A 25,739-nucleotide genomic window follows, 5' to 3' on the forward strand; every position below is an offset into this window, starting at 1 on the left:
TCACCCAGTGGGAGCGTTCGCCCCTGTGTGGGCTGGGGTGTGACCTGCCGCCCTTTGCTGCGTGTTGTCCCCCATCTCTCTCGGGGGAAAAAGCCCCCAAAAAGTAATCTAAGAAAATAAAGAAGAAGCTTTCGAGACAACATTCGGGCCTGGAGCCCTAGAAGCCTCCGCCCCTGGGTTTAAAAAACAATTTTTTTTGACACATTCATCTAGACTAAACTAGTTTCCTATGTAGTTACTGTTCACTGTATTTGTTTTTTATTCAAATCCTGTTGGCTCTGCATTCCAGGAAATTAAAGGGAGGCACATTTTCCTCCCTGTTATTTTTTTCAGCTTTTGAGCCGGAGCCAAACAGTCGGGCACTCTGTTGATCTAACTGCTGCTTCATGAAGAAACTATATACACTTCGTGGACTTTGTCCCTCCCTATCTGAACACTTTATAATCGGCACAGTACTGTAAATAGCCTAACAAAGAGAACAGAGTCAAGTTCAAGCAGAAAGGGAAAGCAAAGTGTGTTCACAAATAGGCCTAATCACAACAGAGGTCTACGGAAGAGGATTAGGGCCACACGGGAACATTTGATTTGAGTTCTGAGCTTAAAGTCAGACTCGGAATGCTGACTTTATTCTCAGAATTTTGACTTAATCGCTGAGAATTCCGAGATTCAAATCGGAATCCTGACTTTCTCCTCAGAATTCTGACTTTGGCCTCAGAGCTCAAATGCAATTTTTCACACATGGCCCTAATCCTAATTTAATTTGAGTTCTGAGTTTAAAAAGTCCAAATTCTGAGATTAGAGTGAGAATTCTGATTTTAAAACTCAGAACTCAAATACATTTTTTCCACATGTGGCCCAAATCCTCTTCAGTACAGACCCATCTTTGAGGAAATCCTCTCGAACACAGGCTGACAGATAGAAGCATCTTTATCATTGCAGCTCGTGTCGACCAATCAGCGCGCTCTGTTCTCAGACACACACACACTCATAAACAGCCCGAGCACTCCCTCCTCCTCCTCCTTCTCTTCCTCCTCCTCTTACCTCCTCCTCTACTACACATTAAAGCCCATACAGACTCTCCCCACTCACTCACTCACTCACTCTTTCTCTCACTCTTTTACTCTCTCATTCCCACATCTCCAGCCTCCAGCAGCGGATCTCTCCCGAGTCATTCATCTTGCAAAAAACTGTGAGTTCAGTCGACATGACACGAATGCACCTTTTATGACTTTCCGGACTGTGATTTCTCTGACCAGCCTTGTACTGTAAGCCGTGCAGACTTTTTCTTACATCGAGGCTGCACAGCTCGCTTTGCTGTAACTGATTGTATTGGATGTGTTTTTTTTTTTTTTGTTGTTGTCTCGCTAGCAAGTAAAGTTTGAAAGTGATTTTTCCAGATGTGGAAAAAAAAAAAAAAGTCGTTCATTTCTCTCTCCTGAGTCACAGCAGCCAGCCGAACCGAGCCAAAGCGTTTCCATTCCATTTGTAATGGAAACACGGGCCTTATATGGCATGCTTATTATGGGGAAAATACTCCGTTATTGTCTGTTATTATCATGTGTATGCAACGGAGCGCAAAAAAAACAAAACAAACGGCAATAGATAGAAAGCGATAGAAGCGCATGAAGTAGCAGTTCGGATGTTATGTAATACAAAGAAAAAGTGCAAAGTGTAAGTATTACCTAAAATGCAAGCGACATGCACGAATCGTGGCTTTTAAAAAAGAAGAAGAAGAAAAAAAGTATTTAAAGACGCACTTCTCCTATTAAATGATTAAGAGAAACTTCCCATCAGCCTCAGCTGCGGCAGATCAGATGAAGTCAGTCACTGGGGATGCTCTCCCCAGCAGACATATATATGTGTGTGTGCGTTTATCCCGATATGAAGAGAATCAAACATCGTGATATTCTTGACCAAATACCGTGTAATGTCGACATTAGGGTTGATAATTGGTGCTTTAACAAAAATATGAACCCAATAAGATTTTAGATAAATAATCATCAGTCGTGTGGATCTAATGACTAAAGTGTAATGGGAAAATAACAGAACAGCTAGAACAGTCTGGTGAGTTCAGAAAATGACATCACTTGACTGTAACGAAGCCTTTAAAACCAGGAAAAGACACCACTTGTGTCGTATCGCGATATTACAGATATCCAAAATTGAAGACCATATCTAGTCTCATATATCGATGTCGGTATATATCGATATGTTGCCCGGCCCTTCTGTCCAATAATGCAGCATTTATTGATCAGCCTCTTACAGGAAGTCCAGTGGGTGTTTTCTCTCTGCACTGAAACCTGAGAGCCTCTCAGCACACAGAACACACAGCTGAGCAAACTCCATCAACTCAGGTGGTTAGGGTGGTGGTGGTGGTGGAGGTGAGGAGGTGTGGTTGTGTTTGGATTGTCTCCAGTTAACGTTTGAGAGGAGAATTCAATTTGAACAGCAATATATGCTCGGCCCAATCTCAAACGTTTGTGTGTTTCCATTTGTGGGATGCTTTTGTGGTATGGTCTTGACGAACAAAGCGATAGCATTCGAACAAAGTATGAATATAGTATTTCAAAAAAATGAAAATAAATTAAGGTTCAAAAGACACATGTTTGTAATTGTTAAAGGTGCAGTAGGTAAGCCTTATAAAATTAACTTTCTGTCATATTTGCTGAAACTGACCCTATGTTCGACTAGAACTACATGAAGCAGGTCATAAAAAAAAAAAAAAAAAAAAAAAATCCAGCTCCTCTGGCACCACCTACAGCCTGTAGTGTGATTTGCAAAAATCCACCACTCCCTGTTCAGATGCACCAATCAGGGCCAGGGTGGGGGTGTCAATCACTGCTCATGCACACGCATTCATTCTCCCTTGTGGGGGGAGGGGCTTAGGAGACCGTTTTGGGCTTTAGCGGAAAGAGGGGAGAGACCGAGAAGTTGCCGATGTTAAAATTTTTTGGCTAAGTCCTGGATCTTTGCAATCCTACCTACGGCACCTTTAAGTCCAGAAGTGAGGAAGGAGAGTGTAAGTCACTGAAGTTAATGGTGCTTGTTTTTTTGCTCTTGTTTTACTCTTAATAGCTAGATATCTGTATTATTTAAAATTGTCTGTGGGGGGGCACCTGGTTAGCTCACCTGGTTGAGCGTGCGCCCCATGTAGAGAGGCTCAGTCCTTGTCGCAGTGGCTGCGTGTTCGGTTCTGACCTGCAGCCCTTTTGCTGCTCGTCATTCCCACGTCTCACCCACTTGCCTGACTTAATCTAGGGTCTAGAGTGTGTTACTTTTTTATTTATTTTTAATCGGTCCAAATAAAGGTTTCATTCATTTATTCGTGTCATTTTTGAATATCTAACTAAATGTTAATAACAGGCCATGCACAAGGAGCAGGTGTAGGATGTAGTTGCAGTGCAGTGTGTGGATCCCATTGGGGTGAAGCACGGAGTGTGAACACAAGTTTAGGAAGTGGACGTTGCGTGTGTTGTGCGTCATCACAGTGGCCGTTAGGTGGACGGCTCGCTGCAGCAATAATCCTGCCGCCACGCCGACTTGTAATCTGGCTCTTGTGTAATCGGGGGAAACCGTCAGTCTGCATAATCTCTCACTCTCATCATGACCTGTCATGTCCTTTGACCCCCGAAAGCCAGATGCAGTGACACTGAAGAGTTCAACTGCGCCACAGTCGGTTCACAAGATGCATCCATTGAAGCTCTGTGCAGTCGTGCAGTATAGCGAAACAATAACATTCAGCTTTGTTTTCACTCCATATCAGCTATATAAACATAAGATATGGGAATTGAGAAATGAGGTCGTCGTGCACGTCGTGCTGTGTCGATATCTGGGTGAGCACTGGTTATCGCTCGTATTGGCAGAAGTATGATTTACAGATTAAACATCACTGATGGCGGTTCAAAGGTCCTGCATCAATCGCATTTCAGTTATTTAAAAACCTACTTTAGTTCAGACAATGTCGTCGGTCTGATAAGCTTTGTCTTTAGAAGTGAAGACGTTATGAAAAGCGTCTCTCTCTGACACTCGTGTATTAACATTGGACTTTTAAATGAACAGGATCCAAGAGGCTAAGGGCCAAAAGCAACTTGAAAACAACGTATCTCTAAAGTTTTCATGAAAATCGGCCTTGATTTTTGACAATACCCAATGGGTGTCACTGGCCCAACAAGTTGCAGAATTTCCCCATCTCATAAAAGACCATTTAATCCTCCAGAGTATGTGAAAACTAAATAAGGAGAAGAGATCTGATTGTTTTAGATTCAGGTTCAGTCATATTCAAATGGCAGATGCAATTCATGTGAGAAAATCACCCCAATGACCCAATGCGTGTGAACAATTTACTGACAACAGCAGCAGCAACTAGTTTGTCTGGTTTAGTCACTACAGCGAAAGCCAGATATGTTAAGAGTCCTGTCAACACATGCTTTTTTTATTAACCACTGTGGGTTAGTCTCTCTCAGCTGTTATTCACACGTCTACAAAAGCATAACGTTCAGGAAACAAGCGATGACGCCACAAAAATAACTTTCTCACGCTTCCTATATTGTTTGCGGCATGTCTCTGTCTTCTGTGTCTTTAGGTGGAGTCAGGATTTTAGAAGCAAAGTTTTGCAAGGCAAAACTATTAAAATCCTTCCCTGTCTTTGTCTGGCCTCCTGCATCTCCATAGTAACTCTCTTCCTCCTTATTTCTTCATCTCAGAGCCATCATGGTTTCCCATAAGGAGTTTGTGGATGCAGGGAAGAAGCCGGGGCTGCAGGTGTGGCGTATCGAGAACATGGACCTGAAGCCGGTTCCTAAGGGCCTGCATGGCAGCTTCTTCACCGGGGATGCCTACGTGCTGCTCTTCACTACGCCAGCTCCTTCATACAACATACACATGTGGCTGGGTAAGACACGGCCCAGTGGCGGAACAAGTTCTCAGATCCTTTACTTAAGTAGAAGGACTACTTTTTACACAACCACAGTAAACATACTCTGTTGCAAGTAAAAATCCTGCATTGAAAATGTCACTTAAGTCAAATTATGAAAGTATCATCAGGAAAATGTACTTTAAGTATTAAAAGTAAAAGTACTCGATGCAGAAATCCCCTCACATTTTAGTAATTAATTGTCTAATCATTTCAGCAGGACTCGTAGGCCTGTATATTGGTGGGTAGTTTAAAGCAAAAACCAAAGCACTTTTCCTCTTCGGTCCCCCTAAAGGTTGGAAGCGGAATTGTCCATTACCGTTACCATTACCATTATTCTTATGTCTCACACGAACTACAGATCTGCTACCCGATCTGGCAAACTTGCACCAAAATAATGTACCTTAAAATAAAGTTTTCCAAAATCGTTTCAGTGTTTCATCAACTCGTAACAGGGTGAACTGCACTTCTGCATTCGCTTTGCGACCCTCTATTGGCTCTAAACGCACTATGCAAGTTTGCCAGATCAGGTAGCGGATCTGTAGTTCGAATGAGACATAATGAGACATTACGACAGCGGTAATAGACAATTCCGCTTCCAACCTGTATGGGGACCGAAGCGGAAAAGTGCTTTAGTGTTGCTTTAATTTATAATTAAACATCATATTTTATAAACTACACGTGTTTTGTGTGCTAAAGTCTTGATTTGTAAAGTAACTACTAACTAAAGCTGTCGTCGAGTAAAAGGAACAATATTTCTCGCTGAAATGTAGCGGAGCAGAAGTAGAAAATGGCATGAAAAGACTCAAGTAAAGTACAAGTACCTCAACATTTGTACTGAAGTACAGTACTTGAGTAAATGTACTTAGGTACATTCCACCAGTGACATGGGCACATATTGTGCGCCTCAGTACGGGGCAACGTGTTGATAATCCCATTTTTAGCTGCTTAGAATGTCAAATATTAGGTATTATCTTTCTGAACAACATCCTGTTTATCTAGCTTTATAAAAAGGACCTTGTCATGCCGTTTTCAAAACAGGAACAGTATTTATGAGAAATAGTCAAGCTTCAGAACACAATTGGTAGCAGAAGCCATTTTACTGGGACCCAAAATGCTATCGCTTGTATTTCATCTCCTGTCATTCTGTTATTTTATGCAAAGTTTTTATTGTTTTATTTTATTGTTTTATTGTGATCTCACTAAAGCAATTCCTATTGTTTACATTGCAACATTAGTAGTAATAAGTCTTAGATCTTGAAGTGGGTAAAAAGTACAGTATTGTATTCACTTCCTTGTTGAAGTCAGTCACAAACTGAAGTCAAATATTAACAATTTCAAAAAGGAACTACGTCTAAAGCTGATAAACATGCGGTGCATGCGCATACATGACCTATCCATAACCTATTATCTTTGTCTGGACGGAGGTTAAAAGTTCTTGGTTACAGAACTACAAGATTTAAAAGCAGCAATCGCTCTGTTAAACAAACGGTAAAATTATTTTTACAAAACGCACAAGCACTTTGGTCATGTCATGTACTGTTTTCTATTCCTCTTTTTTCTTCTTTTATGTTTTACTACCTGTTTTTATATGTTATGTTGTGGTCTAGAAAGTTTTAAGGATGTCCTGCCTCTTAGACTGTAAAACTAGTTTACCTACGGGTACCAATAAAGTAACCTAACCTAACCTAACCATGCATTTTGATACAGACGCACTAAAAAGCTGTAGGGATTATGAGACAAACAGAGTGAAGGAAACTTTCTTTTGTGGTTGCTACTAGAAATGGTCCGATACCATTTTTTGCTTCCCGATACCAATTCCGACACCTGAACTTGAGTATCGGCCCGAAACCGAGTACTGATTCGATACCAGTGAGTTATTTTATTATGTTTTAACAGCTGTATACTACTATCTATCTGTCTGGATGTGAAATGAGTTCTATCTTTGTTGTACTCAGGTTCAACTTTTTTGTGAAACATGAACAAACGCCAACAATGAATGCTGTCAAACTTTCTTTTATTCTCCAGTTTGACAGTCAGTCATAACGGAAAAAGAACATAAATAAACTACTTTAAAGTTGATTTTCATCAGGGCCAAATTAGGTGTTATCGGATCGGTGCATAAACTCCAGGACTTTCAGATACAAATACTAACATTTTAGGCGGTATAGGAGGCTTTTCCGATACTGGTATCGGACCATCTCTAGTTGCTACGCTAAAGCTGTGGTTCTCCAGTGACTATAGATCAGAGTAGATATCTGATCTCACTGCTGACACATCCTGTGCTGTAGAAGTTGTGAAAATGAATTCTCTAAAAGTCATTGCAGTTTGTGAAATTAATGGAGGCTCAGTTCCACGGGCCTGTACAGAGCGACAACTTTAAATCCCAAATTGAAGGCAAAGTATTATCATGCTCTGTACATTGCCAGTTACATAACAATGAAAGAGACTTATCATGACTCATTTCTGGAATATTCTTGGAGGCCACATAAGAGACCAGCCCCTGCATGTTTGTGTTGCACAGACGGCCCTTGTAGTTCTCCGCTGCCATTGCAGTCGTCTGGAAGACGTTAAAGTAGAAATAACAGGAGACTGTAATAAATTCCCCCCTGTCGGTGATCAATGTTGGCCATGTTGAATCATGGAAGACTTTTATCCGTGTTGTGTGCCATCTGACAGTAATAGCAGGATACTAAGTGGCTCTGGTGCAGATGTGGTTGATTCGATCATGTGATTCAAAGCATTTAGTTCTGACTCAGAGGTCCCATAAGGTCACTGCAGAAACTTGAGTGCTACTGTTTGCTCTGCTAACGTAAAAAGAGCTGAACGCTTTTGTGAGAAACTCGACTCTTGAGCATCCTTGTGGGGAAAAGACGGTTTCACTACAAATGACTCTTTCCCGCAGGGGACGAGTGTTCGCAGGATGAGAGTGGAGCGGCGGCCATCTTTTCCACGCAGCTGGATGACTTCCTGGGCGGTGGGCCGGTGCAGTACAGGGAATTGCAGAACTGCGAATCCAACACCTTTCTGGGTTACTTCAAGTCAGGAATCAAGTACCAGGTGGGGAAAGGGGGGGAAAAGGGCATAAATTGACTTTGTTCCGAGACCTTGTCCGTCTCAGCAACAAACTCTCGTGAGATCTGGGAACACGGATAGGCTAAAGTCAACTAACATTCGCAAACCCCCTAACAAAACAAATTTTCTTTATTGCTAAACATGGCTTTTAGCTTTGTAAAGGTCTAACGTTAGCAAAAGTCATAAATCATGCAAATATAATATAATATTTCATCCATCCACACAACGTTCACTACCCTGTTTCATACCATTGCGCACTCTTCAATTATAGAAAATATTTGCCTGACCTCTCAGCTGTTAGACAAGGGTGTGTCCAACCAAGAAAAGCAGAGAGATTATATATAATAACACCTCCCTGTGTAGATACAAAGGGCTCATTTTAAGCTAACAAAAACATTATTCGGTAACCCTTTACTTAAAGGTATCTACATAAGAGTGACATGACACTGTCATGACACATGAACCCTAACCCTAACTTGTCATGACAAAAACCAAATGACACTTAATGTTAGAAGCGTTATGCCATAAACGTTTATGACTTGTTTATAATCAGTCCCTCCAGAAAAGAACGCGATTATGCGAACGCATAATTCAATGCATAATCAGCCAAAGTCCGCATATTCATGCAGGGGCCGCATTTTTTCAAATACGCCGCACTTTCGCTGCATAAATTGCCGATTTACGGGCAAAATATGCGGGGCTTGCATGATTTCATAATCCCAACATTTTCGTTGCAAAAAAGTCACATATATCTTAGCAGAAAGTTGAAAAATGTTGCGTTTACTTCACACAAGAGCAGCCATTTTCCCCTGTTGCCATGGGGATGTTATGAAGTGACGTTATGAAGTGACGTTATGAAGTGACGTTATGAAGTGACGTTATGAAGTGACGTTATGAAGTGACGTTATGAAGTGACGTAATTACGCGACGTGAACATCATCAAAAAGCAGGGTGTTGGGGGAATGACTTTTTTTTCTCTTTTTCATCAAACCGCAATTTTTGCAATTTCCCACAATTTCATTGCATAAAATTGCAGAACTATCCTTCATATTCCATCACATTTTGTGTTGCATAATCAAGTATTTTTGCCCGCAACAATCACAAAAAAACTCCGCATTTTTCTGGAAGGACTGTATAATGTTTATGACATGTTTCTGACAGTGTCATGTCACTTTTATGTAGATACCTTCAAGTAAAGTGTAACCCATTATTCTTACTTTCAGGTGATTGTACAGTAATGGAAACATAATTATGAATGTTATACTTCATTTTTGCCGATAGATCCCCCTAAAGCTTACACACTGCTCCTTCAAAAATAATTGCTATTGTGTTTTCAGTTTTTTAAGTTAGCAACGAAGAGGTTACAGTATGTTTCTTACAGCATAAACAGTGACAGTTATGATGACATAAAAAAAAAAAAACCTGTCTCAGGACTCTGTTTCACCTAAATATATCTACAGGGTTTAATTATTGTCAGCATCAATGAACTTTGGCAAGCAGCAAAGCTAATGAGTCTGAAGTTCAAAAGAAACACAACGGTCCCCTTTCGCTATGTACAGTATGCCAGGGTGTGTCTGCCTGAATGGACTAACTGACTGTAACCAAGGCAACCACCCGGTTCAAAGGAGGACATTTTGAAAGACACACGCTAGGCCACTTTTTAACCAGCCATCTGTTTCCTATTGCCATGAAAACCACCAAACCTCCTTCTGGTTCTAGTTGGATTTAATTAGCCCAAAGTCTTGTTTACTGCTTTTGCAAAGTTGGAGGATGGAAACTCTGCTCTGCATATGTGCAGAAACACAATTCACACACACACACACACGCACGCACACACACACACACACACACACACACACACACACACACAGGTTTGTGGCACTATCCTAAAACAGCCCTTTAAACTTGTGGGGTCCAGCATTTTGACCCTACAAAACTGTTGGGACCCCACAAGTATACTGGACTCCCGGTTTTTGGAGCCCACAAATATAGTTTAACAAGCACACACACACACACACACACACACACACACACACACACACACACACACACACACACACACACACACACACACACACACACACACACACACACACACACACACACACACACACACACACACACACACACACACACACACAGGTTTGTGGCACTATCTTTGTGGGGACCCATCATTGACATAATGCATTCCCTAGCCCCTTACCCTAACCTTAACCATCATAACTAAATGCCTAACCTTAACCCTTACCCTCACCCTATCCATAACCTAATTCTAACCCTAATCCTAAAACCAAGTCTTAACTCTCGAACAGCACTTTAAACTTTTGGGGTCCAGTATTTTGGGGACCAAACACTGGAAAATAGGGAAGAGACTAAACTAAACCTCATTAACTCATTCCGAGTTTTGGTAACACCACTGTTAGGAAACAGTTCTGCCATTAGAACAAACAAAGCCTGCATTGTTGCCATGGAAGATTTGACTTCCTCTCTCTTGAGAAAGATGAACGGCATAAATGTGGTTTCCAGTCTGAGGCTTAAATAGCCATTCCTCCAGATGCAAACAAGACGCTGTGTCTTTGTGGGTAAATGCTAGGCCATCAACAGACATTTTAAAAACAAGGGAGTTACTCTTTGTATTTGTAGCAGACGGTGTTTAATCCTAGCCTATAAATAGCCTATGAAACATTAAACTATCAAAGCAGTTGCATTGCTTTCCCACGTTTGTCTGTTACTAATTTGCAGTTATTCATTACCATGCCTTGTAAAACCTGTTTTGTTTAATGGCTTCACAAAGGACGGCACATTACGGGACAATGCCGCCTCCCAGGTACACCACTGTTGCACAGAACAGACATGATCCTCCTTGCCAGAACCAGGCATCATGTTAGTTTCATTTTTCATATTTGATAAGATTTATTGGCTTTTTATTAGCTGTGCTTTATAGAACATGGTAACCTCATTATTTGGCACAGCCTTTTGTCTTATGCGGTTTTTATTAGCTGTTGTGTTGAACTCAATTCACCCTCAGTGTGAAGCGAATGTTGAGCTCTGTGTGTCATGTAATCATCTGTCTCGTAACATCCTGCCTTAGAACTCTCAGTAGTGCATTTGTGACTGTTTATTTGTCTAACAAATGGTGGATTGTAACCTAAAACATGTGCACTTGATGGAACATTTGTGCCGTTTGCTTCCTTTAACGTGTTTACGAACACATTTCAGATGAAGCTGAGGTTTAAGGAAAGTTTTCTCACTGAAATGATTATTTTTGGTCACAGAAAGGGGGCGTTGCCTCAGGTTTTCATCATGTGGTGACCAATGACATGAGCGTGAAGCGCCTGCTGCATATCAAGGGTCGGAGGGCCATCAGAGCAACAGAGGTGGACATGTCCTGGGCCAGCTTCAACAAGGGAGACTGCTTCATTATCGACCTGGGCACGGTGAGCTGGGTTTTATCTGTTTTAGTGTGTGTTTGTGTGTGTGTGTGTGTGTGTGTGTGTGTGTGTGTGTGTGTGTGTGTTCAAACTTTGAGCGCCAGCCATTAGAAATAATGGATTTCAGAACGTGTATGGTCTGAAAAGCCCTCGACATAATTCTTAAAGTTAAAATCCTTGAGATGTTCATGAAATCCAAGCCCAAACATGATACTTTTTATGGTCATTGGCATGGTATTTTTTCAGCATTAGCCATTTGATGTATTTACATCCTGTAATTACCTCTCTATATAGCTTTCATATGTAGTTTTCATTGCTAGTGGTGGAGTCTGCAATTCCCGTGCTGAATTCTAGTTGCCTACTATAGCATGAGGGATTCACAGGAAACAATGGGGATAATCCTAACCCATACTCGTTTACCTACTACGGTATGAACCAGATCACAGTTGCTCATACCGTGATGTAAAGAGGACAAATAATGAGTTTCTCCTTCATTATTCATATATAATTTTGGCTGCAGTTACACCATTTGCTCTTCTATTACAGAGCCCCTATTATACTCCTTTACAGCGTCTTGTACTCTTTGTACTCTTGGGGTCTACAAGAATAGGTTTACATGCTTTGATGTTTAAAAAAACATATGATGTATTTCATAATGCCCATTGTTGCTCTGCCTGAAACACTCTGGCTGCATCTCATTGCTCTTATTTGATAGCTCTTCGACTCCTCGGTCCTCGGCTGAAACAGGACTTGTTCTGTCTCTCCTCGGTGAAGGCCATCTCATAGCTCTTATTTCTGCCCGGAGGAGCGAGCATCGAGGAGGGATCACTGAGGAGCTATAGCTGAGAATACACGAGAGCAGCCTTCCCGGAAGCAAAATTACGAATCTCACTATGGCCACGCCAAGACCCGCCCTACGAAGCAGCTCGATTGGTTGGGGTTAGGCATTTCACCTTGAGTGGTTAAGGTTAGGATAGCCGATTGGTCAGGGGATAGGACCTGAACAAATGGGGTTACATTACCGTGCGTTCTCATGGACGCCTGGCCAATAAATGCTATTGAAGGGCGGGTCTTGGCGTGGCCAAAGTGGGATTTGTAATTATCTCTTCCGAAGCCGTGCAGCTGAAGGAGTTGCTAACTCCGCCCATACAGCTGACAAATTCATGTGACGCTTCAGAGGAAAGGACCATAGGCAGTACATAATGGACCAACAGACCCCGTTGCTCTGGACGGAGACCAATGAAGGCTATTAAAAGCACTTTTCCGGTGATGGTCAGCTTTACTGCGCAGCCTCCAACTGAGAGAATGTGACGTGAGCAACGTGTCTGAAAGTTGGAAGTCTTCTGGTAGCTGCGCCAAGAGAAATCTCAATCATTCCCAATCTTACAGATACGGACAGTGTAGGAGATAACATGGGCACAGGCTAATTATTGCTAACTAAAATGCTAGTTAACATTAGTAATTAATCCTAAACAGCTCATGTAAGCCAAACTGCCTGCAAGCTTATCCTGTACTATACGGTAATTCCTCTACTATGTGACACAATCGTTAGCATATTTTCACAAAAACGTCTGCTACGGAGCCATAAAGTGAGGTACAAGGTAATGAAGCCTTTTATACATTGTCGTGTTTCTTTGGAACAACGGACAAATAGAGTCTTTAAACACTTCAGATGTAAAGTTATTCGCAGTCAAGTGACGTAAAAAAAAAAAATGGCGGCCAGCGGAATGCTAACAGGAGGTGATGGCCAGGTAGCAACAAAATGGCGCCATAGATGGCTCGAGTTCTGAAGTGAAGCTTACCCTCTTGGAAAGGACGTCTCATCCTGCTAAAATCATTTCCTCGGTTCCTCTCTCTTCCCATAATTTCCCATAAAGGGAGGCAAGAGGAGTACTCGAGGAGGCAATTTAAGCGACATGAGATGCAGCTTCTGTCTGAGCTCTTGGCCTGCCTTCTTGAAAAGCCCAGTCTGCTCTGATTAATCAGCTGACTCACTCAGTTGTGATTGGTCAACCAAATTCAAACAAGCCACTGGGCGGGCTGTGCTTTCTCAGGCATCATATGAGGCATCACCTACGGGCAGCACATATGAAAAAAAAACTGAGCTGTCATTCACAATCAGTGACATCACTGACAGGATTGTGGACGAGGTGTTCTAGGCAGTTGAGAAAAAAATGCTGACTTAAATCCAAGTCTCATGAGGATTATACCTTTAATATTTCCTGTCTTTCTCTCTCCTGCAGGACGTCTATCAGTGGTGTGGCAGTGAGTGTAACCGCTTCGAAAGGCTAAAGGCCGCCGAGGTGTGCATCGGCATCAGAGATAATGAGAGAAACGGCAGAGCCAAAGTGCACATGGTGGAGGAGGGGGACGAACCGGCAGCAATCATACAGGTGACCATTGGCGATTTTAGACCCTTTTTAGGGGGGCTCAAATTCCATCTCAGCCCCCCCTAAAAATTATAATACATTTTTTTTTATCAAATAAATGTTAGTGCTTCAAGTTAGAGTTTGCAAACTTGTCTGTAGTGACAGTGGACAAACAATTACAAGTTAAAAGGGCTTGAAACAGGTTTAATATCCTGTGTGGCTGTCTCCGATACCATGCACCTGTAACCCAGTCAAGGAAAGGGTCAACAGAAACGTGGTGTTGGCCAATCGGAGGAGGTTGTGCCAGACTCCCACCTTTGGCTGAGTCTCTATCATAGACTGTTAATATTAATGGACAGAGCATCCGGTTCGGTGAAGTGCTGCAAATGCGAAACCTGCATTCTATCTGAGTTCCAGCAGGGGGCGACACATGTGGTTGCAGAAGGAGGTTGGTTTCTGTAGAAGTCTTTGAGAAAGTGACCCACTTCTCACTTCATTTATTACCTCAGTAAACATTTTCATAATGAGTTTATGGTCTCAATCTCTAGTTTTAAGTCTTCTGCAATACAGAATGATGTTCATTTTTGGAATTATGGTCTCGTTGATTTTAAAATCGACGATAAAGCAGGGGATGTTTTAGGGCATGGCTATGATGTGATTGACAATCTGCGGCCTGTCTTATATGTAATATAACTATGGAACAAAGATATATTTAAAACCTAACAAAGCTAAATCTTACCTCGAATTATGTATGCTAGCTTTCAGCAGCAGTTGCATCCAGATTGCCAGCGAAAATGTGTAACGTAGAGTGTAAGCACAGCGTTGCCAACTCTCAGCTAACATCACAGTCAGATAGAGCCCAACAGTCTATGGCTCCTCCCTCACTCCTCCGCCTCGTCTAAAATAGTCACATCCGCAACCAAGATGGCTGCGCCCGTAACGGCAAACTCGACGACTCATAGCAGATCTCCACAAACCAATGGGTGACATCACACATTAATACTCTGTCCATTAATACTAACAGTCAATGGTCTCCATCCGATGTGTCAGAGGGAGAGCAGGAGCGCAGTTGTGAAGTTTAACGTTGGTAGTCCCCAGAGAAGAAGTTGGTAATGTCCTGGCGCAGATAAGAACCTAAATTAAAACGTTCAGCAACTAAAATTGCTGAACGTTAGAACATTGTGTCAAATTGGTCGTTATTACTGTGACTTATAAAGTGTCAGGTTTAGATTATCAGCTACTGACATTACTGATTTTGCAGGGGGGGTGGTTAACACTTTTACAAGGCGCTGTATCCGTGTCACATTCTCATTAGGGGCTGAGCCCCCCCTAAAGGTCTGATCCTAGAATCGCTCCTGGAGGTGACACACAATTTCACATACACACACACACTTCTCTTCTGGTGAATCTCAAAGGGGATCAGATGTGAGCAGAAGCAGCTATAAGTGTGATTAGTCAGCGTGGGAACAAGTGGACACAATGCTTCCCTTTGTAATGCGCTGCTCATGTGCCAACTCTGCGCCAAGGCGCCATTTTAAACACTTCCTTTACAACGAGAGGAGGGTAAACTCCAGAGAGGCCTAATGAGAGAGAGAGAGAAAGAGAGGATAGAGAGAATATATTTTATATACGTCAAGATCTTCTTTGAATCTGAGAAAAGCTGTAGAACGTAGTCTACAAAACAAATCACCATCAAGGCTGCTGTGTCTTTATCTGTGTATAAAAGCTAAATTGTAACTTGGTTGTGTAGGCTCTGGGGCCCAAACCAGACATTGCTCCCAGCACTGTGGATGACGATAAGGTAGACACCTCCAACAGAAAGAAGGCAGCCCTCTACATGGTGAGTGATGTAAGTAACCGCCAGTAGAATTTCAGTGAATTTATATACTCTATATACTGAATATGTGCCTATGATTTTTGGGTGGGAAATAAGAGTTCCTAACTACAAAGGGATTTTACACTAAACAGGATTAAAAATGTATAGCCTGATAACTGTGGAAAAAAACGAGAGTGCTGCATTCTTGTGCTACTGATTTGATAGACTGGATCCAGTCCAAAAGAATTGCAAAGATTAACATGACTTTCCAAAATCAGACTAAAAATCTCAAGTTTGAGAATGGTATAAAATATAATATATGTATGTAGCTCATATGATAAAGTCTACACTGGCCCATTCTGCAATTACAAAAAGGCACCTTGACAATATGAAAAATCTAAATACGTTTGAATATTGTTACAAATGAAGAGGCTTTGAGGACGCTGAAGAAACATGTCCTCATTTTACTGTGCACTTTGAGAACATGTCTCAATAGTGTCCTTGAGCGAGACACTGAACCTCAAGTTGCTCCCCGGACGCAGCTACTGTGTGTGGCTGTCCTAATGCTTAGGATGGGTTAAATGCAGAGATTGAATTTCACTACATTGTACTGTACGATTGTATGTGACAAATAATAAAAGGTTTCTTGAACGTAGCTGGTAGCTGATGCTGTCCCTGTGCTTCGCAGATCTCTGATGCCTCTGGCTCGATAAAGGTGTCAGTCGTGGCTGAGGCCAGTCCCTTCAAACAGGCCATGTTGTCCCCAGAGGAGTGCTACATCGTGGACAACGGGGTGGACAACAACATCTTTGTCTGGAAAGGTGCCGACAGCTTTACAGACTCAAGAACGCGGCAGGAAAAAGAGCATTAGCATTTAGCTTTCCTTGCCGTCTTTACCGCTGTTTCTCCTGCAGACATTCTAAACATGCTATTTTATAAAATAGTAGACACTAGGCAGTTAAGCACAAGGGAGAGTCAAATTGCACCGTGTTCTTGAGAATTATGGCCTTCTCACCATGTCATGTCTTATCTGACTCCGACCAGGTCCCAAGGCCAACGCGGCAGAGCGTAAAGCAGCCATGGCAACAGGTCAGCAGTTCATCAAAGACAAGGGATACTCCGCCAAGACACAGGTAACGCTGAAAAGCAGCATCTTGGTTTCAAATAATTAGTGGAGACTTTCCTCTGTTGTGCGATGATTTAAAGGAAGTCCTCACATATAATGCCAAGTCAACAATGCAGGTAATTAAAAATGTCCTCTCTGACCGATTTCCCTTACAGATCCAGGTACTTCCTGCAGGAGCTGAACCGACTATGTTTAAGCAGTTCTTCAGTAACTGGAGAGACAAAGACCAGACAACCGGCCCCAGTAAGGCTTTCACCATCGGCCACATAGCCAAAGTGGCGCAGGTGCCCTTCGATGCCTCCACCCTGCACTCCAACAAGGCCATGGCAGCCCAGCACGGCATGGTGGATGATGGCAAGGGCAAAGTCAAGGTATAATAATAATAATAATAATAATAACTTTTTATGTATAGCACTTTTAAAAACAATGGTTTACAAAGTGCTACACATACACATATATACACATCATGATATTAGTGAAAATAGAAGATGGGACACATTTAAAGTACAGAAAAAAATGACAATTCAATAAACAAAATGAACAGGTGATAGGGTAAAAAAGACAATGAAAAAGACAATACAAGCAAGTTCATAAAAATGTGTTTTAAGAAGTGATTTAAAAGAAGTCACTGATTCAGCAAGCCTCATCTCCTCGGGCAGGTCGTTCCAAAGCTGAGGCGCTCTAATAGAGACGATCGCCTCTGGTTTTAAGCCCCAACTTTGGAACAGTTAAAAGGGCCTCGCCCTGAGGATCCAAGGCTGTGAATAGGCTCAGCATTGGGTCAGCATTTCTAGGATGTAGTCTGGGGCTACAGTAAAATGGATCAGTAAAATCTGAAATCAATTCTTGAACTGACAGGGAGCCAGGGAAGTGGAGCTAAGATAGGAGTGATGTGATGTTGTCTGTTATAAGTGTGTTAAAAGAGAGCCAGATAAAACGGTGTGGTAAGTGTGGGGAAAAACAGGTTGTGGTGCTGGCTTTCAGATTTGGCGTGTTGAGGTTGAAATGGTGCCCGTGGATCCCTCCTCCTACGGTCAGTTCTACGGCGGAGACTGTTACATCATCCTCTACAGCTACAGACAGGGAGCCCGCGAGCAACACATCATTTACACCTGGTGGGTAACAACAAACATGCAAACACATATGTACTGTGCAATTTGTGTAATGCAGTATGAATATACTAACATACTGTGAGCGTGTACACACATTACACCACCACACCCAGTCACACTCAGACACACCCAGGAGAATTCTTCGAAAAACCCTTCAGACTGTGTGTGTGTGTGTGTGTGTGTGTGTTACTGTGTTAGGCAGGGGCTAAAGTGCACACAGGATGAACTGGCAGCGTCGGCATTCCTCACAGTGAAGCTGGATGACTCAATGGGAGGATCCCCAGTTCAGGTTAGTGCTTGACGCTGACACAACGGCCACCTTTCCGTCGCACGTAGGTGCAAGTTCAGACGCTGTACGGTCCCTTCGTTATCCCAAATATTTGACAAAATAAACACCAGACTTGACCAACAGACTGTGACTCAGGGATTATTAAAGGGATAGTTAAAAATGAATGCATTTAGTGTAAGAAGTAATTATGTTAGGAGTTATTTTTTTCCTAGAAGCTGACTTGAATAGACAAAGCTCCAGTTGTTTTCTGAATACGACAAGAGGATTGTGGAAATAAGTTGAGTAAGAAGTTACAGCTTAGGTGTCAAAATTGAGAACTAACCTGAAACTTTGACAATAACATGAAGCGTCTACCTTCTTATTGATAAAAACTCTGTACATAACTTGTACAAAGCTGTTTGTCTTGGGTGCTGTAAAGCAGGGATCTTCAACGTTTTTTAAGCCAAGGACCCCCTAACTGAAAGAGAGATGGAACAGGGACCCCCTGCTACGTAGAAAATGAAGTTGCATATTAAACTGGGCCTACAATAACATGTAGGGCGGCCTAAAGCCTTTGTTTGCATAGGCTAATAAAATAGTCTAATAATTGTTTGCATGATTTTATAAATCATGTTTTAATGTTAAAAATACATGTGGCAAAGGGAATCCTTAAAATTAACTGTATCTGTTGATGGCTACCTTAGTGACTACCTCGCCTATAGTTCAGTATGCCTATTATCAGTTGGGATTCATATTTGCTAATAATATGTTGGATTCATGTTAGGACTTTTTAATTTTTGAAAAAAATGAAAAACTTAACAATAATTTGGAGGCCCCCCTGCATTTACTCTGAGGACCCCCTAGGGATCCCGGACCCCCTGTTGAAGACCCTTTCTCTAAAGGATGAGTTTAATAGAGACAGTGCTAAAGGGGGTTCAGCTTCTTAAATCTATTAAACAAAATTATTGGGGTGGCCTCTAGCTCACCCAGTAAGAGCGTTCGTCCCATGTTGGCTGAGTCCTGCAGCGGTGCGGGTTTGGATCCGACCTGCTGCCCTTTGCTGCGTGTCATCCCCCATCTCTTTCCCCCTTTCATGTCTATCCACTGTCACTATATAATAAAGGGAAAAAGCCCCCAAAAAATAATCTTAAAAAAAAAAAAACTAAATTATTACAGAGGATTAAGTACAGGTGACTAAAACCCAAAATTGCATTAATATCTTCACTCTTCTGCCACGAAAAAAACCCATCCTTGGACAACCAGCAGAGGGCAGTGTCACTGTAATGTTCATATTTTGATATCACTCAACACAAACTACCGAACTTCCTTACACATACCACTTAATAACTTCAGGATTTACAGTCATGGCCAGAGTTGGCCAACAAGTTCTGCCTCTTCACCTAATTAAATGTGAAGCTTCAACTCATGCCTGGAGTTACTTAAGAAAGAGTCTCATTTATTTGATTGTTGCATCAACACAAAGGGGAAAAATTCAACCTCGGTCAGTGACTAATAATGATGACACTGAACTGTTTCGGGCATTATTTTATATACATGCTTTCTTTAAAACACCCTACAGGCGGTTTTGTATGTTTTAGCCCATTTACTACAAATGAAATGTACTTCATCCATCAGATTCTGTTATATGATTCTGTAAGAAAAGTATTCAAACTTGATGTGTTAACATCAATAAAAGTATGAAGTAAAGTAAAAACAATGTAAAGTCTACAACATTTGTAAACATATTAGCATGGTCCTATACATCTTCATATATGCCTGTTAATTAGACATATGTACTGTTGATATTACTGGATATGGTGACATACAATATTTTATTTTGTCACTTGTATGTATGTAAGCTAGAATAGCCACCAACTTTCATGTTGACGTTTTTTTTAAAATGCCTTGATCCATACTGCAGGTGAGAGTGACTCAGGGCCAGGAGCCTTCCCACCTGATGAGCCTGTTCCAGGGCAAACCCATGATCATCCACAGGGGAGGAACGTCACGCAAAGGTGGACAGTCGCAGGGCGCCAGCACTCGCCTCTTCCACATCCGGCAGAGCTCTGCACGCGCTACCCGGGCTGTGGAGGTGAGCCGTGTGCCAGCACGTGGGCCTGTGTTGTCACTAGGGCTGGGTACTGAATTCAATACTTTTTTAGGCACCGACCGAATGGCCTCTAAAGTATCGAGTATCAACAAAAAGCCTTGTCATTCAATATCCAATTTAAATACCTAAGGAGTATCTCATCAGCGTCAGTGCAGCATGCTTCTACCAAGATTTTATATAATCTTATATTATATTTGTGATTGGCTTTCTAACATTTCACGGCGTAGAGGCAGTCAGGAAAAGCTCTATGGCACGCACAGAGACAGGCTCACGTAGTAGGAGCTGAAAAATGAATGTGTAATAGTTATAATAATTTCTATGATTATACTGTTTATTGATCCCCAGTGGGGAAATTACAATTTAATGTTGTAATTTCTTTTTTTTTATAATATTGGTATCGAAAAAAAGTATTGTTTAGGAACCGGTATCGCAGTTACCACATTGGCATCGGTACCGGCATCAACATTTTATAAACGATACCCAGCCCTAGTTGTCATCCTTGATTTCCCCTCTTACCTATCTACATGTGTCCCCCCCAGGTCGAGGTCTCTGCTTCCACACTGAACACCAACGACGTGTTTGTGCTGAAGACCCCGAAGGCCTTGTTTGTGTGGCGGGGAGTGGGTGCCAGTGATGAGGAGATGGGGGCTTCCAAGCATGTGGTGGACTTCCTGGGTGGCAGTGCCACCCAAGTGTCAGAGGGCAAAGAGCCAGGTGAGTGTCCCCTGAGGACCAATATGCTGTATGTAATAAAAGGTTGTTACTTAAAGCTATATTGCGCAACTATTCTATATTTTATAAATTCACGCTATTGTGAAATGACTTTATACAAAGCTAATTAAGCCCATCACCTCCACAAAACTCTCTCTGTGTTTCTCAGTATGGCTATGTTTGAAAAATTGTGTAGTCGGGCGACTTTTGCGCACACAAAAGCTTGAGTGATGCGTTTTACGTCACCGCTGAGAAAGGACAACAGCAGCGTTCGGGTTTGGAGACAAAGAGGACATAAAAATTACAAAAAGAATTACCTCACCGAAGGCTTGCGTCATGTGGATCCTCCGACAGTGTTGTTGTCATTAATTCCTCATGGGGGCGACAGAAACTACACATTATACTACTACTATATACTATACTTTAATACTAATAATTATTTATCAAAGAATGGACAAAATCACTGAAGTTCTCTTAAAAGTGTTTACTTGCAGCAAGTATAGTCAGTTTACAGCACTGCAACATAAGTACAGCGAATGAATGTCGATAGTCTTTAACAGTAGCTTTTTATAGGAAAAAGGGAGTAATGATACAGAAAAAGAGAAACTTTCTTAACACTGGTCAGGCTTGACGTCTCCTCCGCATGCCCTGCCCACAGATAATCATGATTATCACATGAGAAACAGAAATGGATACACAGTTTCTTATTCAAATAGTTTAACACTAAAATGAAGCAAAGACTATAGTAAGCATAACTTTTCTAACACTTAGCCCCATGAAAATAAACTGGCGGATTATTCATCTGCCCTGGGACCATATTTTATGGGATATCTTTGACAACGCTGGTCTGGTTTTGACAATTATGGAGGCAGGATGCATCATCACTCGGTGTAACTATACTCCTTAGCCTAATGGTAGTCTCGCTTTTCCAGACCTTCCTCCACAGCGCTGTGGAGGAAGGTCTGGCTAGTCCACACAGCGTTCCGGGATGGAAAAAAACGTGCTGTGGTTTATTGGCATTTCTTTCAACCGATCACAATAGTCTTGGGCGGTGCTAAGCGCCGGACGGAGCAACTGTGCCGCTGCAAAATAGCCTCGGGAAGGAACTTGTTTTGGTGGAACATGTGTACATTCAAAAGTTGTTTTAGTCGTGCATCAGAAAACTCGTGGATATAGACTAGCCTAATGGCTGTGCAGTAGTTCAAAGCCAAAAGTTATTTGTAATTAGTTGTACTTTATCTAAGTCATTGGTCTAATTGTGACAGAACTTTGAGGATTAAAAGCAGCTCAACTCTGTTATGTTGTTTAAAAAATGACACTAATTGTGACTTTAAAAGCTAAAAATAAAAGGCCGTGACTGCTACACAGTCACGTCTTATTGCTACATGCTGTATGTTGCCATGCAGATGGAGCACAAAGTTATAGGCCCAATGCCTGATCGAATTGATAAACCATAACTGCTGGGTTTCTGGTCTGGTTTTGATTCAACTTGAAATCTTGATGCATCTCGTCACTGACTGGCCCAAAGAACAGCGGCATCATGCTTTTGTGGAGGACTTAATTCACTTCCCGTTCAAACAAACAAAAGCACAAAATATGGGACAAACTACTTGGAGCTGATGGACGTTGTGTTTTCTTCTCTCCCAGGTGATTTCTGGTCTGCTCTTGGCGGTAAAAAGGAATATCAGACCTCCAAGAGTCTGCAGAGCGTGGCCCATCCCCCACGTCTGTTTGGCTGCTCCAACAAAACTGGAAGACTTATTGTAAGTCACAGTGACATAGGAGTACAATTTGTTTTTGTTGTTAAGGCTTATATGCTTCAGATGTAGCAGCTATGTTAATATAATGTAATATCAAACCGTTAACACTCACAAATCCACACAGTCAGTCTGAGTTTTCTTCTGTTTTGTCTTAACAGGTTGAAGAAGTACCAGGGGACTTCACTCAGTCAGACCTGGCCACTGATGATGTCATGCTCCTAGATACCTGGGACCAGGTAAGAAGAGCATTCTCATTAGAGCTTGCAGAAACATTTTTTAATGTGTGAAATGTACTTATAGAATTCAGAGACTCCAGAGACTAAATAGAGGCAGGCATACTCTTAAAACTCTGCATTGCCATTACAATACATTACATTTTAGCCGACGCTTTTATCCAAAGTGACTTCCAATAGGTGCATTCAACCATGAAGGCACAAACTCCCAACAGCAAGAATCACATAGGAGTACATTAGCTTCAAATGAGCCAACTACAAAGTGCATTTCGTTTTATATAACCATCAATCTTCTTAGCCAAGGTGCAGTCGGAAGAGATGTGGTGGAAGATGTGTCGACTTTCAGCTTTCCTGATATCAATGGGAAGCTCGTTCCACCATTTAAGAGCCAGGGACTATTTGAGTGACTGAGTGTGTTTCTCCTCTCTGCAGATCTTCCTTTGGGTTGGCAACGAAGCTAATGCAGAGGAAAAGACTGGGGCTCCCAAATTAGGTTTGTTGCACGAAAACCCTAACACCAAACAGATCATACTGTCTTTATTCAGATACTTGCTGCAAGAAAGCACTATAAAGTCATGGCTATTGGGTTTAACGAAAGTATTTCAAGTTTTCAAATTTGTTGAGAAAATGCGCCTTGTAGGTTTTCTTAAATAATCATTTCACACTGTGGAGCGGAGTGCCACGATTCAGGACACTACTGTGGGTCTGTCAAACCTGTAAAGTAGGCATCAGGAGTCAAATGACTCCTGTAGCAACATTATCATTGTGACAAACTCACCGAAAATAATCACCCCACTCTGCAGTTCCCCGCAGAGCCAGATACTTATATTTCATTTATTTAGAGCTAAAAGGAGAGTGAATATTGGACTTGCATTTGCCCAGAAACACAACTCCAAATTAATGATACTGTTACTCTGTATCTACTGGATATTTAAATGGCCAACTGTTTTCACATGTTCGCCATATGAGCTTACAAGGTGGTAATATGTCAGTTTTCTTTAAAACCAAGTGGGCAAAAAAAAAAAAAAAAAAAAATGCAGGTATAATTTTCCGGTAGGTTGTCTGCAAAATGATGCCGTTACATTTTTTTTTTTTTTATAACCCTGGTATTGTCTTCCTGTCGACCATTAACTTGTTGTTCTTCCAGGTCAAAATTCAAAATTAACTTTTTTTGGCGCTTTTCCTGTCATTTTTGTGGCTATTTTTGATGATTTTGTAACTCTTTTAAATGCTTTCTTTTATTCATAGTCAATAAACCTAATTTAAATGACATTATACCAATTTTTTTTATTAAAAATAGCAGAAATTATGATGACTAATAGTTAAGATCAGAGGATATTTAGTGAATCATAGACTGGTTTATATCAAAGTTTAGTCAGGATACTGTTTTAAAAACATTTAAAAATATTTTACAAATGCTATGAAATTGAATAAATAATAATAATCATTCATTTTACCTGCGAAGAATGTTGTATGGCTTCCATACAACATGCATTTTTAGGCAATTTAGTTGTAAGAAACACATATTTCTGATATAAAAAACTTGGAAAATGGGTCAAATTTGACCCAAGGACAACATAAGGGTTAAACATATTTTCACTTTCTGTCTCCTGTCTCTGTGTCTGTCTTTCTATATACCCCTTTCTCTATCTACTTCTTGTCATGCAGCAAAAGACTATGTGGACTCCGACCCGTCTGGCCGCAAAGGACTGCCCATCACCACCATCAAACAGGGAGCAGAGCCTCCAACTTTCACTGGCTGGTTCCAGGCCTGGGATTCCAATATGTGGGATGGGTGTCCATTGGACAAAATCCGTGCTCGTTTCTGAACACAAAACTAAAGGCTCTTCCTACCAGTCTGACTCCTTTACCTGTCCAGCAACTGCTATTGCCATTTTGTTTATCTTAATTCCAATCCCTAAGTGCCAAAACCAATGTTATCACTGTTATCAGGTTGAAGGGCTGCCTCTATGCCTTGGTCACAATGCAGCGCATCGGACTTCATAAAAAGAATTCATCACATCAGTAGTCAAATGACTTCCTGTAGCAACATTATCTTAATTTGATAGAAGTGGTTTATTGATCTGTTGCATCCAACGGCTTGTCGCCTTCACGTCTTTATCTAAGCCCCTCATACGTACAGGAAATAGGAATAGAAGCCATTTCACACACATGGAGATATCCTCTGTTTCTCTCTGCTCTCTTTCAGTTCAGAAGACACCGTCATGCTTTCCTCGCTGCCTGTCTTCAGTCTTTTTTTTCCAAAATAGTATGTCAGACAGAAACAGTTTACTCTATAACTACGCGGTGTCCACATGTGTTGAGTTTTATCGTTGGGAATGTGGTTCTTAGAAGTTGCATGCTGCATTTTATTACATGCATTATTTTTTTTCTATCATATTCTGTGCTTGTGAATTTTAAAAGGCTTACAGCTGTATGTACGTGTGCCTATTGTCTTTATTACTTGACCCTAAAATGCTCACATGGATGGCTTTTAAATAAAACTTCCAGTACTTCAAACTGTGTTTTCTGTTTGAACATTTTCAAGGCTATAATGAGTAAAGGAATAAGATTAATCATAAATGTCCACATCCTGCACCACCAGCATCATCCTAAGTTTCTCTCTCTTCTCTCTCGGGAAAAGGGAATGGGGATCTTATTGCAGCTCGAAGCATCTGTCTAAGAAGAAAGAAGACATGAAAAGCTCAGTCCACAGCTGTGCTGTCCTTCCGGATGCAGAGACACACAGGTTTCTTGAGAAGAAACATCCGCCAGCGTTACAACCTGGAAATGTCTGCCATGACACCGTGAATTGA

The 25,739-nt window shown here is 41.5% G+C and overlaps 1 protein-coding gene across 2 annotated transcripts; it reads left to right on the forward strand.

The window, feature by feature from the left end:
* The first annotated feature begins 998 nt into the window (after positions 1–998).
* scinlb (scinderin like b) lies at positions 999–25,443 on the forward strand. Of its 2 annotated transcripts, none has more exons than XM_028593666.1 (17): positions 999–1,189; positions 4,704–4,891; positions 7,818–7,972; positions 11,263–11,424; positions 13,662–13,811; positions 15,538–15,636; positions 16,292–16,424; positions 16,648–16,736; positions 16,885–17,100; positions 17,714–17,844; positions 18,040–18,130; positions 20,031–20,201; positions 20,759–20,933; positions 22,578–22,693; positions 22,849–22,926; positions 23,356–23,416; positions 24,592–25,443. In XM_028593666.1, the coding sequence occupies exons 2-17, from the start codon at positions 4,711–4,713 to the stop codon at positions 24,750–24,752; spliced, it is 2,169 nt and encodes a 722-aa protein (XP_028449467.1). In that variant the 5' UTR covers positions 999–1,189; positions 4,704–4,710; the 3' UTR covers positions 24,753–25,443. The 2 variants fall into 2 exon arrangements, with proteins under 2 accessions (XP_028449467.1, XP_028449469.1); XM_028593668.1 differs by having other exon boundaries at positions 15,538–15,627.
* Positions 25,444–25,739: the final 296 nt, after the last annotated feature.

The sequence above is a fragment of the Perca flavescens genome, chromosome 12, assembly GCF_004354835.1.
Source record: "Perca flavescens isolate YP-PL-M2 chromosome 12, PFLA_1.0, whole genome shotgun sequence".
In the NCBI taxonomy this organism is placed as follows: domain Eukaryota; kingdom Metazoa; phylum Chordata; class Actinopteri; order Perciformes; family Percidae; genus Perca; species Perca flavescens.